The 18462-nt window shown below is 40.3% G+C and overlaps 1 protein-coding gene across 8 annotated transcripts in view; it reads right to left on the reverse strand.

Annotated features, from left to right (window-relative positions):
* Nucleotides 1-1809: 1809 nt before the first annotated feature.
* The window catches only part of UAP1 (UDP-N-acetylglucosamine pyrophosphorylase 1), a 46722-nt gene continuing 30069 nt past the window's right edge, over nucleotides 1810-18462 (reverse strand). For 5 of the 8 annotated variants that reach the window (XM_072648793.1, XM_072648794.1, XM_072648797.1 and 2 more), the window contains 6 exons: nucleotides 15537-15730; nucleotides 9605-9745; nucleotides 8587-8775; nucleotides 6916-6966; nucleotides 3351-3417; nucleotides 1810-2270 (listed from right to left, as the gene is read on the reverse strand). In XM_072648793.1, coding sequence (XP_072504894.1) covers nucleotides 2178-2270; nucleotides 3351-3417; nucleotides 6916-6966; nucleotides 8587-8775; nucleotides 9605-9745; nucleotides 15537-15730 — 735 coding nt within the window. In that variant the 3' untranslated portion in view covers nucleotides 1810-2177. The remainder of the gene's footprint in view (nucleotides 2271-3350; nucleotides 3418-6915; nucleotides 6967-8586; nucleotides 8776-9604; nucleotides 9746-15536; nucleotides 15731-18462) is intronic. The other 3 variants (XM_072648799.1, XM_072648798.1, XM_072648800.1) reach the window with 1 other exon arrangement.

Consider the following 18462-nt stretch of genomic DNA (forward strand, 5'->3'; position numbering starts at 1 on the left):
CAATACAGGAAAGTGGGGGAAAAGGGGATAAGCAGGGTAGGGGGGATGATGGAAGGGAGGGCAGTGGGAGGAGGGAGCAATATGAAGTCAACACTCTTGGGGAGGGACAGGATCAAAAGAGAGAACAGAAGCAATGGGGGGCAGGATAGGATGGAGGGAAATATAGTTAGTCTTGCACAAAACAACTATTATGGAAGTCATTTGCAAAACTACACAGATATGGCCTATATTGAATTGCTTGCCTTCCAAAGGGAATGGGTGGGGAGGGAGGGATGAAGAGAAGTTGGAACTCAAAGTTTTAGGAACAACTGTCAAGTACTATTCTTGCTACTAGGAAATAAGAAATACAGGTAATGGGGTATAGAAAGTTATCTGGCCCTACAGGACAAAAGAGAAGATGGGGACAAGGGAAGGGAGGGATGATAGAAGAGAGGGCAGATTGGTGATAGGGGCAATCAGAATGCTCGGTGTTTTAGGGTGGGGGGAGGGGACAAATGGGGAGAAAATTTGGAACCCAAAATTTTGTGAAAATGAATGTTTAAAATTAAATAAATTTTTTAAAAAAGAGAGAAAAAAATTGACTTTTTAAACATCATCTATAAAAATGAGGCTTGAATTAAATGATTTCTAAGGTCCCTTCCAGCACCAACATTCTACAAATCTATCAACATGTGGAATGTCAACAGAAACAGCAGAGTGGCATTGGCACAGGTGACAAACAAGAGAAAATGACAAATGCTGGAGGAGCTGTGGGAAAACAGGTACATTAGTTCACTACTCATAGAGTTGTGAACTGGTCCAGCCATTCTGAAAAGCAATTTAGCTATGCATACCTTTTGGCCCAGCAATATCACTACTAGCCCTGTTACCCAGAGTTAAAAAGGAAAAGGACCCATATGTACAAGAATATTTTTAGGAACTCTTTGTGGTAGCAAAGAATTGGAAACAGATGTGTGTGCGCATCAACTGTGGAATGGTTGAACAAGTTATGGTATGTGTATATCAGAGAATACAATTATTGGAGGAAGTGTTAAAAGGGATAGCTTCAGAGAAGACTTGCACAAATTGATGCAGAGTGAGGTAAGCAGATTCAGTGGCCAATTTATACAATTACAGCAAAAACCAAACAACTTTGGAAAACTTAGGCATTCTGATCAACAAAATAACCAAGCAAAATTCTAGAGGGCTCAAGGTGAAACATGTTACCTAACTCCTAACAGAGAGTGATGAACTTGGTGTATGGTGTGACACATTTTGGGGATTTGGGGGTAGAGATGAGTGAGGCACAGTCAATGCAAGAATTTGTTACTTGATTCTACATGTTTTGTAACAGGGGTTCTTGTTTTCTCAATTGGGGTGTGGTGAAGGGGAGGAGAAAGGGAGAGGATGTAGATCTGAAAAAAAAATACAATTTAATTTAAAAAACGCTAGCTGGGAAAAGCAAGGTACTGATGCATTTACAATCCAAAGTCTCAAGCAAAATGAAAGTAATACCAAAGACATAAAAGGGATAAATCCTGAGTATGTTATTCAACGACTTTACGAGATTTTCCTAGAAGAATTTCTTTTTTCTCCATATATTATCCCATGGTAGTTCATAAAAGTCCTAGGCTGCATATCTTCTTTTTATATGAGCCAGGTAGTAATGAAGTTTAAGATTTAATGAACTTTTCCAGTTCTGTGCCTTCTACAAGGTCCAAAACTCAACAGTAAGAAGAGGAGTTTATTTTATGCTCTAGTTTTTTGTTTTTGTTTTTTATAAAAAGGTAATGTCTGAGAAAATAAAATTCAAACTTAGTACCACATAAATGATTTGTGTATAATGGTTTATTCCTATATACAACTTCAAAAATAAACGTTCCTCAATTCTGAGTAAGAGAGCAAGAAACACCTTTGATGGTATTTAAGGTAGAGGAACTTTCCTTGTAGAACCAATTTTTTCTTTGTCTGTGAAGAAAATGTACAATAAAAATATAAATAAGAACTTCAATGAGCCCAAAGCCAGAAAGAAATCACTGCTCTCAGTCCAGGAAGTCTGCAATAGCTGGAGCAAGCAGAACAATTAATCCAATGGAGTCTCCAACTTCAGCCGTCAATGACTGTCCTTTATGTTCCTTCCCAGCTGTCCTGTCATGAATCAAAGTTACTCCTATGGATCAGGGGCACCGCCACATAGCTCACATGCCATTCTTCACCAGCTCATGGACACCACTGTCATCAATGATCAAAGGAGCATGGAATTCTTTACCTGCCACATAACTTTCAAGGCCCTAAAGGTGGAGGAAAAGAAATACAAAGTTAGAAACCTGCTGGGTTTACTCTTGGTAACAATGAACTAAAGTGAGGGTATCCTTAAGTTGGGCTAACAGAAGGAAACTCAGAAAACTAGTGAGAATCTATGAAATACAGGTTTCAGAAGTATACTTACTAACCCAATGTGACTGAAACTTAAGCCCTAAAGAGGGAATCAGTCTATGATTATGTAACAGTTACTTAACCTCAAAGGGCAAGAGGACAAGAATCATCCTTTCCACCCAACCCCACTACTCCATGTGGCTGTTTCTAGCGGGAGATGATCTTGGAAGGCAGATGGAACACAATACGAACAAAGCCCCCAAGAGGTCTAGAATCTTTCCATTCTCAAGATTTAAAAAACTGAACAGATTGTGCATCCATTAAGTTGGATTATTAAGGATTAAAGTTATGATGCATTAAATAGATACAAAGACAACCTATTTTAAAATAACACCATTTAGGAGGACAAAGTGTAGCTGGAAATCAGACCCCAGTGATATCCAGAATAGCAGCCAATCCAATTCCACAACAATTCATCATCAGTATTTCATATGTACAGAGCATGGTGCTGAGTTCTATGGTGGGGTTCAGGGAAAAACGTTTAGAGGCCTCAAGCTTGTAGTTTACTAGCACCAAACCATGACTGTGGCCTTGATATAGTTTAAATGGTGGAAGAATTCAGATTCAGGGATTCATAACCTGGGGTCTGAACTTAAACAAAAATTTTTTGGATAAATTTATTTTATTAGAATTGGTTTCCTTTATAACTCTACAGATTTAATTTTGTGCATTTAAAGACATTAGTGGGAGAAGGGGTCCATCGCCTTTACCACACTGCCAGGGGTCCAGGACACACAAAAGTGTCACGGAGTCACAGAGACAGAGGATATCCAAGACAAATGCAATTTCTTAAATTTGCTCCCATAATACAGCTCTATTCTGTCAAGGTATATTTAGAAAATTTCTGTCAGTTCTATGTTCTTGATGCTTTTATGGACAGATAGAAACTTAAGGAAAAACTGAGGTACATGGGGGTATATAACTAGTGAACTTACTTCACCAGCGTAGGAGATAAGAGGTGAGATTTCACACTGAATAGGTAGGTCGTTGGCATCCTTCAAGCTAAAAAAAGAGAACAGTACCACCATCACAAACTTCACTTCTCTCATTATTTACTAGATCAGAAAGGGCTAGAGCTTGCGGCTTCCTTGAAGTCTGGGAGATAACACAGGCAACTCTCTGATGTATTTCACACCAGCACCTGCACTCGTAACACATTCAATGAATGCATTTCACATCAAAAATAGGTCCTACATTGAAAAATGCTAAATTCATGGGAGTTATCCTCATGTGTTATCATCATGGTCACAGAAAACCTATCAGGAACACATGCTAGCGATTTGCTGTTCAGTTTTTTCAGTTGTGTCCAAATCTTCATGACCATTTTCTTGGCAAAGACAGGGGAGTAGTTTGCCATTTCCTACTCCAGCTCATTTTCCACATGAGGAAACTGAGGCAAACAGGGCTAAATGACTTGCCCAAAGTCACACAGCTAGTAAGTGAGTGAGGCCAGATTTGAATTCAGGGAGATGAATCTTCCTGACCCCACGTCTTGTGCTCTATCCACTGTGTGACCTAGCTGCCCCATGTTAGTGATAATTGATAGCATAAAATTGTTCACATTAGAAAAAGATATTCAAAGGCACTGCTATTTAAATTACTTTGTTCATATTAACACACCCTATCCTTCTCATCCATCTTAGAAATATTCTTCTGACTTGCAAAAACATCATTAGCCCTTTGTTATTTCTCAGTAGCTGCTTTTCTAGAGGGTTGGGGATGAAAGGGCAAACGACAGGTTTCCCAAATAAGCCAGGCTGACTCATTTAACAAGAAAGGATTGGTCATTTTTACTCCAAATTAGTTCTCCATGGCTATTACCAAAGACCCTTTCAAAGAAGTGGCACAGCCAGGGGCAATTCAGGTTGACAGCGACCTATCTCCAGTCCTTGGGCTAACTCCATCAGGACCACAACAATGTCAAGGCCAAATTCATCACTTTCTTTAGGATAAATTCATTTAATGTTGAGTCCAGTTTAAGACCCCCAAGTTTCTAAAATATTAAAGTATTATCATAGTCAATAATGTTGGCAATACTTTTTAGTCCCTTGGCTTCTCAATGACTAATGATACTAGAATCTAATCTCCTCCTGACCTCATGGTGTCAAATCCTATCTGTTTCAGAAGACCTGAGGTGAGAGAGAGAGCTGCAGAGTGGCTGGAGCTGACCTCTGTGCTGCTGCACAGGCTGGGACTCCTCAGTGCCTTGGAGGTAATTCAGGCTCAAGGACAGTGCATGTACTGAGATGCCCTGACATAAAGGGCGCCTACAGCAATGACATCACAAGAGTGGACCAAAATAAAGGCCCAGAGGCACTGGTGGAATGAGCCAACCTCGACAGAACTCTTCCTGTCATCATCCTTAGAGAGAAGCAGGCCCAGCCTGCTCAGCCCAGCAGGCAAGGCTTCTGTGATCTTACTCCCCTCTCTTCTCACTGCCCAACATGACTTCTCCACTCAAGTCAGGCCTAGCTCCTTACCTGCCATCTCCTCAATGTGCCATGTTCATTCTCCACTCTTTGTGCTTCTGTCCCAACTCAAATGCCCCATTGCCTTTCCTTCTGCCTCCCTGAATCCCATCATCGGTTTAAAGGTCAATCCCAGACCACAGCTCCTGTTTCTCTGAACTGCCACAGCTCATCAATTTTTTACTCACCTTGGCACTTAATTATATCTAGTTTTGTAGTATGAACTATTTTATTTTCAACCAGAATGCAAATTCCTGAAAGGCAACAAACTGCCATTCTTCTGTTTCCTTTGTTTCCATTCCGCTCATTGACTAGTATATTGTTATATACAAAACAGAAGGCACAAAAATGTTCCACTCTCAAAGATTTTAGGAGCCAAAAAACAGCTCACAGGACCAGTGACTGGAGAGACTTTAAAATATAAACTTACCTAACACGGTGAAGAAGTGGATGATGGAAGCTTAAAGTCTCAAGGTATAAGCAGATGGCCCAATAACAGCTGCAATTCCCCAGCCTTTGGCATCTGACATACCTGGGGGCCCTCCAGGTGCTAGCACCTGAGCATCTTTCACTATGCTATTTCCAGGTCACCGCTACTTCCTACCCTCTCTATCAAAAGTATCTCTTCTTCCTCTCCTCCTATATTTGGCCTCTTCTCTCTCTACTAAGCCCCACGTCCATTCAATCTTGTCCTTGGGCTCTAAGGATCAATCCCCTCCCCTCTTAAAAAAGTATTTCAGCCTTTCATGACTATTTTAGGGGTAATTTAAAATTAGACTTAATTGGTCCAAATGACATGAAAAAGGTTTAAGTGATAAAAAATGAGTGCTACTAAAAAAATGACACTCAAATTCTTATTTTAGTTGAGATTATTAGAAGCTACAAGGCAGACATATAAAGAATCATTTCTTCCTTTTACAATATCAGCTACTGAAACCCAATGACAAGAAATCTGGTGTGAGAAACCAAAAAGATGGTACACCTGTCAGTAGTTTTTGAAGAGATCCAAATGAGCTGCTCTGACCATTCATTAAAATGAACCAAAGCAATGACCCTTTTCCTGATTGACAGGTGCTATCTTACAGGATAACTGTCCTGATTAGGAGTGGATAGTCCTTCACCTATGTCTAAGAGGACTCTTGATCTACTACTACATGTACTACTCTTGTCAGGACCCAACAGTGTCACAGTAGTGGGAGAAAACTCATGAGTGAAGTTGATTTCATAGCTGCCCTACTTAAAAAAAAAAAAAAAAGCTTCCCTTCCCAGAGGCCCCTTTTCCAATTTTACTCATTTTCCAATTCATTTCACATTTACATAAAAACCTAAAATTCTAACTCCAGCCTCAACATCTTCAGAGTACATCAAAGATCAGGCAAACTCTTCAGGAACAGAGATGTTGACTTCATCACACCCTTTCTAGACACCAGACTGGAGAAAGTAGGTCCCAGTGTCTGAAAAGTTCATGTCAGTATAAAGGGATAAGATTTTGTCCTGCTGCGTTCTTTTGTTCACAAAGAAAGCAAAACTAGTCCATGATGACTGACGAGAAGAGCCAAGAGAAATTTCACTACAAATTCAGGTCCCTGGATGAATATCTATTTCTCAGAGAAGTCATCTTTCTGGAGGCAACACTTTCTTCTCCCACCCAAGCATAATCCTCAAAGCTAGGTGTAGAGAATGTAATTTTTATCTATAGTGATGTCCTAGAGGGTACTCTGAACTCATGCCAATCATTGCTGGCCTGTAACCTGCTCTCACTCTGCAATAAGCCTATTCACTGAACACCTGACCAGCCTGTGTCAGATTCTTTTAGTAAAGCATGCCCCCCGGCTCCATCATGCACAGCGATTCTCTGTGTTAGTGTGACTTCCAGAGGCCTGCTACCAGGAAAGCAGTGCACCCCACCAAAAGCTCAAATCATTCTCCTTTCCCAAAGATAGCTATTCAGTACTCTGAGCTGCAAGGCCCATTAATACCCAGGGAAGCATAGCCCCATCACCATGCACTGCAGGCAGTCGGGTATATTTACTTGTGATTGACATCAGCTGTGAGGGTCTCTGACTTTCCATTTGTAGCATGGCTATGTGGGAATAAACAAGCATTAATGGGAATGAATACAAATAAAACAATAATAATGAAAGACAATGAGTATACAAGACACTTGAATGGTCTACTGGTACTCTGCTATTAATGTTGAAATTAAAAGACACAGAAAACCAAAGGAAAAAAATCCAATGAACAAAGTTATGACAGTGATCTCCTTCAGCATACTCATAGATCAACCTTGTTGATCCTTATGCAGAAGTCTGCTGACCTTTTTCTATTAACTGAAAGAGGTCACATTCCCTCTTACAATGGAAACAGTATGGCACCAACAGTATGAAATGTACATCACACAGAAGAGACTTTATCTATCATCTAGTCTAACCCCTGTCCAAATCATGAATCTCATCTACAAAATCCTCACCAGGAGAGCTCTCCAGTTCTAAGTGAATGAATATCTCTAGTGACAGGGTGCTTGCCATCCACAAGAACCCTCAAGCAGTCAAGTCATAGTGTGCTATTAGAGTCAGGACTTCAGCAGTAGCTAAGTGTTTTAAACATAAAATATGAGAACTATGCTGTTTAAAGGTCCTATCTTTCTCATTGTTTTATCTGGATCTTGAATACTTCCAGCTATTACTAACTCTGACAACCCAAAGTACTATAGGTTCTTCATCCAGGAGGGTCAAGGGACATTGATGGAATGCACTTCCCTCCAGGGCAGTTAAATGTCACACTTTGAACTATAGTGACCTGATTTGCCATTCTCGGAGACCGAGGGGAGCTCCAGCGGGTTCTAGTGGATGTGTCTTGAAGAGCCACATTTCTATAGCATCAAAACAGCTATTTCCAAGGAATTAGGAGGTACAGGAAGGGGGAGAGATAACTTAAACTATGGTGAATACCACAGAATGCAGATAAGAAGAGGAGCTGAACCTCTGATTTCCTTGGGTAACGGAGACTCCTGGATAAGGAAACTCCCTCTACCAACGCAAGTTGGCACCTTCTTTGCAAATGAAAGTCTTAGAGAGCTGCCTAGAACTGTGATGTCAAACTCAGACAGAAACAGAAGGAGATCCCTGAGGGTCATATACTGACTTAGAAAACCACAAATTAATATTATTTATGTCACGTTGTATTTCCATTTTGTTTTGTCAAACATCTCCCAATGACATTTTAATGTGGTTCAGGCTGCACATGGGATTGTGCCCCAGCTTGGAAAGGACAAGCACAAGTCTGATACTTTGGCCTAAAGCCCCAGGATCATATAGCCAAAAATGTGTCCAAGATAGGACTTGAACCCACTTCTTCTTGGTTTCAGAGTCCACCACATCACATTGCCTCTTTTGCCACATAAAAAGTGCGTGGGATACAAAAAGAAAGTACTTGTCACCTACCGTTCAAAAGGTTAACTAATAATCAGATGGCATATTATGATAAGGGATTCAGGGTAGCTAAATCTTTAACTGGAAAATAATTTATTTTTCTCTGAGATAATTATCATAGCACAATTCTTCACATGAAGAACAGCTCACATCTCTATATTCCCCTTTCTAAAAGAGAGGAGAGTAAGGGACTCTGTGAAAGAGAAAGGAGGAAGCCGCATAGTTCCAAGGGAAATGCCCAGGGCCGCAGAATCAGCAGGAGCCATACTTACCGAGGAATGGCAGGAAGACGAGACCCATTTTCATCTATGAAGTGGCCCCCAGCATTGAGGACCCAGCAATGATGCAGAGACATTAACGCATGCCGTGCAGTTGTAGGGTTGTCCTTCCCATTCTGACTGTCTGCATTCTTCAAGGGCGAAAACTCATCTTCCCTCAATACTTCATATACCACAAACTTCCTGAAATGGAAGCATAAGGGACAATTATGAAATAACACAAGCCTAGCTATCTCCTGACATAACTATGATCTTCATCTTCAATACTATGCTCTCTCAATCTAATCCCAAAGGAATGCTACATAAATTAATCCTTTATAAATCAGTCTCAATCCTTCACACTGGAAACTTGAGGTTTTTCTCTCCCATGAGGAATTGAAGTGGTATGTGCATGTCTCAAAAGAAAAGCATATTTCGGAAAAATCGCAAATCTTAATATGAGGAAAAACTATGCTAAAATTTGCTTTGAGCCAAAACTGTCACACATAAAAAGAGGCCAAAGGATCTCTTAGACACGTTGATGGAGAAACTATTCAGATCAACGGAAATGTTAGCCCTTGTTCTCCTCTGTTAATCAAACTCTGAGAAGTTCATTTCAAAACAGAAATGGTACCCGCTTCAGAGAGCTCTGCAGTTTCCAAAATTTGCATCGAGACAAACATTTATTCACAGATCAGAAATATCTTCTAAATACAAGGCAGCCAATCCTTCATCTTAGCCGCCACAGGCTTGGAATCAAAAGAAACAAGTTCAATTTGTATGGCAGCCAAACAGATAAGGTAAGTGATGAAACCAGGAATTTATCCCATGGACAGTTTTAACCAAACTGAGAGGACAGAGGCTTCACATAGGGCAGAGATATCAAGTCGAGATTGAGTACTTGTAATCAAATAACCATGTCTGGTACCACAGACATAATATTAGCTTATCAAGTGTTTCTTTGGCATAACTCAGTGAGTAAGCGATGGCATTACATTTGTTTAATCTTGTTTGGGCACAGCAGAAAGCATACTTAGCAAACTGAAAGATGTCGAAGACAAATTTTTCCATCTTTATCCCATTTGGTTTGTCTGGCTTAACGAGTTGCCCCTGGGTATCCACATATGGAATCTTCTTCTGAGCCACGTGGTGCTGCAGCTGTGGTTCATAAATGCTAGGTGGGGAAAAGAATGAAGTCATCAGCTTCCAGACTTGGAATGCTGAATAATCTATTTGTATTATGTCTGTCACCCAAATTTTCAAATCCAAGTTTGCCTTGATCATTCAACACCAAAACTCCCAGGAAAGAAATACTAAAAGTATTCTAGTACCAATTGTTAAGTTCAACCCACTTCTAAATTATAAAATGAACACGCTTGACTATTCATAGGCTTATATTATTCATAATACTCCCATTAAAAAGACCAAAAATATAGCACAAATTTATAAATCTGACCTCATTTTTCTGGTTCTTTTTATGGTTTCCTTTCAACCCCACCTGTTTTGATCAAGAAAAAGATATGGAGGATGGCAAAAGGACCACAAACAATGCCATAAGGTTGGTGTCTAATGCTACATTTTTCCAGTAATTAGAACATGATGGGTGAACATTTACTATTAATACCCATTATTATTACAAAATGTTAAAAGGTTCTCACGTAAAACACCATGTTCCTCTTTCCTGTAGTTCTGTAAGATTACAGAACAGGTGATCTCATTATCTTAGCATATCTACAAAAAAAACGATGTGATGCAAGAGCCCATCTGAGTAAGATGATGTCTCTTCTCCCCTCCTCAATTCACATTCCCCAGATAACCTTCTGCTGCTATGTCCACCTTCATCCCATTTCATATTACGAAGTGGTCCTTCTCTTTGCAAATCTCTCTACATAAACAAGCAACCACGGTCCATTTCATCTTCCCTTAGATGGTAGCATCCCCCAATCTCTCACTAAATCCTCAATCTCTCCTACTCCTCTGGCAGCTTCCCTACTGCCCATAAACACATCCACATCTTCCTTATCCTCAAAAAAAAAAAAAAAATCACAATCTATCCATCCCCAGTACTTATCATCCTGTTTCTGTCCTCCTTTTGTGGCTAAACACCCTACAACAGGTGACTCCACTTCCTTTCCTCTCTACAGTATTGCTTCCAATCTCAACATTTACCTGAAATTGCTCTCTCCAAAGTTACCAGTGATCTCTTAATTGCCCAATCTAATGGCCTTTTCAATTCTCATCCTTCTTGACCTTTTTTTAAATACTCTCTTCTCTCCAGAGCAGGACACTACTCTCTCTCGGGTCTCCTCAGCCTCCTTTGTCAGATCTTCATCCAGGTCATGCCCACTAAATGGGTACCCCCTGAGTCTCTGTCCTGAATACTATTCTCTTTTTTTTTTTTAATACTAAGTAAAGACTTAGTGATCCCATCAACTCCAACAGATTCAATTTTCATTTCTATGCTACTGATTCTCAAATCAAATTATTCATTCCGAAGCTCTCTGCTGACCTTAAGTTTCACATATCCAACTGCCTATTAGACATCTCAAGCTAGATGTCCCCCAGACAATGTAAATTCAACAAGGCCAAAATGAAACTCATTTTCTTTTCCTCCAAGACCTCTCCTCTTCCCAACATCTTTACTATTGTGGAGGCTACCGTCATCCTCCCAGTCACCTGGCCTCCACGTTCTCACTACCTATGTCTAATCTGTTGCCACTTTCTTCTTGACCTTGGTAACATCTCTTGTATACATCCCCTTGCCACAGCTGATACTGCCACTCCCTGCAAGCCTTTGTCACCTCATGCCTAAACTACTGCAGTTGCTGCTGGCTGGTCTCTCTGCCTCAGGTCTCTCCCCCACTCTGGTCCATCCTTCATTCAGCCATCAAATCAACCTTCCTAAAACACAACCTGATAGTGTCAGCCCTCCACTCAATAAATGCATTCAAAGCCCTTAATAACCTATTCCTCCCCTTCTCCCCACCATTCCATTCTTCTTACACCTTACAACAACTCCTCATATCCTATGATCCAATGACACTGTCCTCCCAGCTGTTACTCACACAAGAAACTTCATCTGCCAGTTTGGCACTTTCACTGGTTGCCGCCCCGCCCCCACCAGGGATTCTCTCCCACCTCATCCCCACCTACTGGCTTCTTCCAGGTCCCAGATAAAAGCCCATGTTCTACAGGAGTCTTTCCAAAATCTCCCCTTAATTCTAGTGCCCCTCCCCCCCGCTGATAATCTCTAGCATATCTCTTCTTTGTACAGAGTTATTTGCTTGTTGTTGCCCCCTAAACTATGAGCTCCTTGACAATAGGAGCTATGTTCTATCTTTGCATCCTTAAGGCTTAACACAGTGCCTGACACACAGTAGGCACTCAAATATTTAATGACAGACTATCAAAAGATCTCCAATCTCACTGATGTGGGCTTTTCCTCTAACAAGGTAGATTACAACCTCTTCCCACCAATATATGGGTCTTTAAGAGTCACTGAGGGGGGCGGAGCCAAGATGGCAGAGTAGAAAGATGCACATACACTAGCTCTTCCCTCACAGCCGATAAAATACCTGTAAAGGCACACTCTCAACAAATTCTAGAACAGCAAAAGCCACAGAATAAGTACAATGGAGTGGAGGAGACTTCTAGCCCAGGCTGACCTGAAAGGCTGACAGGAAAGGTGTGTCACACCAGTCGCAGAGGGGAGCCCAGTCCAGCCTTGGCCACACAGCACTGCACCTGGAGGAGGATGTGAGCAGGCCTCGGAGATAGAATCCCCAGCAGCAGTAGCAGTGGTTTGCAGATCCCCCAACCCACAAGTGTCAAAGGTCAGTGAGAGGGTTTTCTCAGTTGGCCGAGAAGGGAGCAGGGTCTTCCCACAGCTCTGGCCTCAGGTGGCTGCAGAGGCCCATTGGGCAGTAGCAGCTCCCACAGCAGCCCACATCCACTACTGGATCATAAAACCCTTGGGGACACTGAGTAGCTGATCCTTACCTCAGCCCTGTGTGGAGGCCCTGCCCCCACCTAATGCTCCTGAAGGAACTGAGCAGCTGATCTTTATCTCACACTGAATGATGGCCCTGCCCTCGCCTAAAGCCCCCGGGGGGACTGAGCAGCTTATCTGAATCTCAGCCTCCAGTGCTGGCTAAGTGGAGCTGGAGGCCAGGTGGCTGTGGAGAGGAAACTCTACTACTCACAGATTCTGGGCACAAAAGTTTCTGGTTGCTCCCAAACCAGTGTACACACTTGATTGTGCCATGTTGGAGGAACTGAGATTTTACAGATCTCCAGAGTATACCGTACTCTTGACAAAGGACCCAAAAGTCAAGTAACTGGTTGGGAAAATGGCCAAATAAGGGAAAGAAAAATAAGACTATACAAGGTTACTTTCTTGGTGAACAGATATCTTCCCATCAGGGAAGACATAAAAGTCAAGGCTTCTGTATCCCAAACATCCAAAATAAATATTCAAGGGTCTCAGGCCAAGGAAGAGCTCAAAAACGATTTTGAAAATCAAGTAACAGAGGCGGAGGAAAAATTGGGAAGAGAAATGAGAGAGATGCAAGAAAAGCATGAAAAGCAGGTCAACACCTTGCTAAAGAAGACCCAAAAAAATGCTGAAGAAAATAACATCTTGAAAAACAGGCTAACTCAATTGGCAAAAGAGGTTTAAAAAGCCAATGAGGAGAAGAATGCTTTAAAAAGCAGAATTAGATAATGTCCAAAAGCTCACTGAAGAAAACAGTTCTTTAAAAATTAGAATGACTTAATGATTTTATGAGAAACCAAGAAATCACAAAACAAAACCAAAAGAATGAAAAAATGGAAGATAATGTGAAATATATCATTGGAAAAACAAGTGACCTGGAAAATAAATCCAGGAGAGACAATTTAAAAATTATGGGACTACCTGAAAGCCATGATCAAAAAAAGAGCCTAGACATCATCTTTCATGAAATTATCAAGGAAAACTGCCCTAATATCCTAGAACCAGAGGGCAAAATAAATATTGAAAGAATCCCGATCTTGAATATTGAATATTCAAATATTGAAAGATCCCCTCCTGAAAGAGATCCAAAAAGAGAAACTCCTAGGAACATTGTAGCCAAATTCAAGAGTTACCAGCCAGGTCAAGGTGAAAATATTGCAAGCAGCTAGAAAGACAATTTGAGTATTGTGGACATACAATCAGGATAACACAAGATCTAGCAGCTTCTACATTAAAGGATTGAAGGGCATGGAATATGATATTCCAGAAGTCAAAGGAACTAGGACTAAAACCAAGAATCACCTACCCAGCAAAACTGAGTATAATACTTCAGGGGAAAAAACAGTCTTTCAATGAAATAGAGGACTTTCAAGCATTCTTGATAAAAAGACCAGAGCCGAAAAGAAAATTTGACTTTCAAACACAAGAATCAAGAGAAGCATGAAAAGGTAAACAGGAAAGAGAAATCATAAGGGACTTACTAAAGTTGAACTGTCTACATTCCTACATGGAAAGACAATATTTGTAACTCTTGAAACTTTTTTTTAGCAGCTCAGTAGTTGATGGGATTACACACACACACACACACACACACACACACACACACACACACACACACAGAGAGAGAGAGCACAGGGTGAGTTGAATAGGAAGGGATCATATCTAAAAAAATGAAATTAAGGGGTGAGAGGAATATATTGGGAGGAGAAAGGGAGAAATGGAATGGGGCAAATTATCTCTCATAAAAGAAGCAAGAAAAAGCCTTTTCAATGGAGAGAAAAAGCAGGGAGGTGAGAGGGACAACATGAAGCTTACTCTCATCTCTCATCACATTTGACTCAAGGAAAGAATAAAACATACACCTATCTTACAATACAGGAAAGTGGGGGAAAAGGGGATAAGCAGGGTAGGAGGGATGATGGAAAGGAGGGAGGAGGGAGCAATTAGAAGTCAACATTCTTGGGTGGGGACAAGGTCAAAAGAGAGAATAGAAGAAATGGAAGGCAGGATAGGATAGAGGGAAATATACTAAGTCTTATACAACATGACTATTATGGAAGTCATTTGCAAAACTACACATATATAGCCTATACTGAATTGCTTGCCTTCCAAATGAGGATGGGTGGGGAGGGAGGAAGAAGGAGAAGTTGGAACTCAAGGTTTTAGGAACAACTGTTGAGTATTGTTCTTGCATACAACTGGGAAACAAGAAATACAGGTAATGGGGTATAGAAATTTATCTTGCCCTACAGGACAAAAGAGAAGATGGGGATAAGGGAAGAGAGGGATGTTAGAAGGGAGGGCAGGTTGGTGGTAGGGGTAATTAGAATGCTCGGCACTTTGGGGTGGGGGGAGGGGAGAGATGGGGAGAAAATTTGGAACTCAAAATTCTGTGGAAATGAATGTTGAAAACTTAAAATAAATAAATTTAAAATAAGAAGTCACTGTGGCCAAATTCATCACAGGTGATCAACCTCTTATTACTCAGCTTTTCCAAACTTAGCTAAGATTGTTCTTAAAAAAAATAACATCATTAAGTAATAATAAAAATCATTTACATTTGTACATAGCTTTGCAAAGCACTTGGCATATTCATTATCTTATTTAATCTTTACACAATTATCAGAGAAGGGTGGAATAGGAATGACTACTCCCATTTACCAGATAAGGAAGTGATCTTGGAATTATCTCCAAAAATCATTATCTTCAGCCATATACCTGGAAACCTCCCTCCCTCAGAGGGTTATTGTAAAGATAAGGTGAGATTATGGTTATTACAGATGAATACAGATATGTACAAATGTTACATGTCAGCATGGCACTGTTCACAGGTCAGCCTCAGTCTCCTGGCTCATGATCTGGGCGGGTGGAAGGGGTGTCACTACTTCAAGCTGCCAGGAACAAAAGCTGAACATTAAAGGATGCAGAGGGAGAGTAAAGGGGAGGAATGAGGACCCTGGAAGGTACATACTTGACCACATCTTTCAGGAAAGGCACAGTGAAGAAATGATTGGCAATGTTCCCTGCGTTGAACAGCAGCCGTCCATCGGGGCTTCGCCTTTGGGCTGTGGCCAAAGAGATTTCACTATATTCCACTACCTGGTAGACACCATCCACTCGACACACTACCCCAACAGGCTCCGTAGGATTTGTCTTCTCCACAACCTGCCCACAAGTGAAAGAAAAGATAACACACTCAAATGCTGCTGACTTGCTGCAGCATCTTTTACTATTTAGTCTTTGTCTACTAGTAAAAAAAAAAAAAAAGTAGAACTTTAGGATCAGAGATTCTTAACCCTGGGTTCAAAAGCTTTTTAAGAAATTTATTTTGATAATTCCACTTCAAAATAACGGGTTTTCTTTGTAATACTATGTATTTTAGTTTTTGCATTTTTAAAACATGATTCTTATAAGGGGCATAAAAATTTCATCACACTGCCTGCCCTAAGGGGTCCGTGATATAAAAAAGACAAAGATCTTCTGATTTAGAAGAAAGCCAGGCTGGTCCTCAGTCATTAGACATAAAGGAAAAGACTGTCCATCTTAGAACCAACAAGAGATTGTATTGTATTAGAATTTTTAAGAACACAGGGTCAGCTCCACACCATGAAGGAACATCAGACTAGTGATACAGAGTACATATAGAGAGAGAGAGTAGAGAAAAGAAAACCCTAGATAATCTCGCTAACCTGCATTAGCTCTATCTATACAGATATAAAGTAGAAGAAACAAAACTCTAGATAATCTAGTTAACCTGGATTAGCTGAGTATCTTTACATGTTTTCATATAGAATTAATTTCACACGGAAATGAGCTGTGTCCTTGCTAGTCAGTCTGCCTAATTAGAAATCTCCAACCAGAAGATTCATTTTTAAAAATACATATATAAATATATAAAATTCAAGTCTATACATATATACTTAAAGAAAAGTAGACTAGAAATAATTAAACCTAGAGTTTAATCCCAGTTTTGACATTAAATCTGTGCCTGCAATTCAGTTATCTGTTAACAGTTTCTAAATCTATCTGAATCTAATCAGAGCTAATCAAAAGACAAATGAAATAACATGATTCTTTGGGATTCACAAGAGAAAGGTGCCATTTTATTATCCAAATATTCCTTAGATGTTATTCCCTTCCAAGTACAAAACTCAATTTGAATATACACTCATCATTCCCGCCTAGTTGGCTGCTACTGCACCACTAATGAACTATGATTAGGGTGGTCAATCCACATTTCTAGGCCTCAATGTCCTTAACTGTACAATGAAAGCTGTGCACTAGATGGCCTCCAAGACCCATTTTAATTTTACTCATTTATGTACATGTCAGTTATGATGATGGTGCTATATGCAGGGAAGTAAAGCGTCTCAAAACCATACAGAAATAATACCAACCAGTTGGTTATACTTGATTCTAACACTAGTTTTGATGCATGGATCAAAGAAAAATAATTGGACAACACCAAAGTGTCAGGTATTTGGAAGAAGAAAGAAAAAGAAAAGAGCAAGAGAGAGAAATGATTTCCCAAGAGCATGATCAATTGGTTTTGGGTACAGAACCTTCTGGAAGGAAAGTTGAAGTCTACACCTAAAAAGAAAACCAGCATTTCTGTCATATGCCCATTTACACAAAACACAGATTTAACTCAAAATGTGTGTGTCAAACAAGGAACGACTACAATATCTACTGAAAGTATCAGAAGACCTTTCTTAGGGGCTTAAAAGACCATTATGAGAGAGGAGCAGAAAAAGCACCAGGACACAATCAGGCTTCAGGTAGGAAAATGAAAGCAAACACGCAACAGAGAAATGTGCAGTCATGGATAACATGGACCCCAGTAAGCTCAAGCAGTACAAGATTCTCATAAGAAAGTCTACAGAAACACAAATGGTTCCCATGAAGATGAAATCTTTGAAGAGATTAATGGGGTTCACAAGGAGTTCATCACAACTCAGAGTTTGAAATGACATCCATCTACCCAACAGATGTGGTCAAAAGACATGAACAGTTTTTCAAAAGGATTACAGGGAGAAAAAGCTCTGCAGATCACTAATAAGTGAAACAAGAATTAAAACTAGAAAGTTTTACCTCACACCCATCAAAATGGCAAAGATGATAAAAGTCAGAAAGTCAGAGTTGGTAGGTAAGGATGTGGGCAGAAAGGCACCCTGCTACACTGTTGGTGTCACCGTGAATCGGGCTACTCTAACCAATGTGGGAAACAACTGGGATTAAGATGATCAACTAACTCTGTTACACAGGTTTGAAAATAATCACCTTCAGAAGATGAGGAAAATCAAGTTAGAGAAGTTCTGAAAAAAGACACAGCAGTTTTTAGGGACTGCTAGTTTAAGAGAAGTCAACAGTGTGTGAACAGCAGCCAAGAGAACCGATGTGATCTTAGGTTCCATTAAGAGAAGTCTGGGGTCCAGAAGGAAGGGGGTGATGGTTTTATTGTTACGTACAAGCATCAAAGCACCTACACCACATATCACACAAGGCTGTCATGAGAGCCAAATGAATGAGTGAATGATGAAAACATTTATGAAGCGCTAACTGCATACCCAGCATATAGTAAGATGGGGAAAGTAATAGTTCTCTGTAAGCCAGGAAACAGCATACTCGATGACCACAATACTGAGTTGTTGGGTTTTTTTAGAGGGGGACAGAGAAAGCTAAATGTTATGTTATGTGGCCTATTAAAGAGCTTATAACAAGGGCACCAAGGCTAAGCTGGTTACATAAAACAGTAGGACACAATTACTACGTTATACTATAATATGGTTACATAATAGTTTTATATATGATACAGTTATAGTTATCACATTGAGCCAAAATCCTCCTCTCAATAAAGTAACGTATGGATATTAATCAGAAGAGCGGCACCAAGTGGA

Source organism: Notamacropus eugenii, chromosome 2, assembly GCF_028372415.1.
Source record: "Notamacropus eugenii isolate mMacEug1 chromosome 2, mMacEug1.pri_v2, whole genome shotgun sequence".
Lineage (NCBI taxonomy): Eukaryota > Metazoa > Chordata > Mammalia > Diprotodontia > Macropodidae > Notamacropus > Notamacropus eugenii.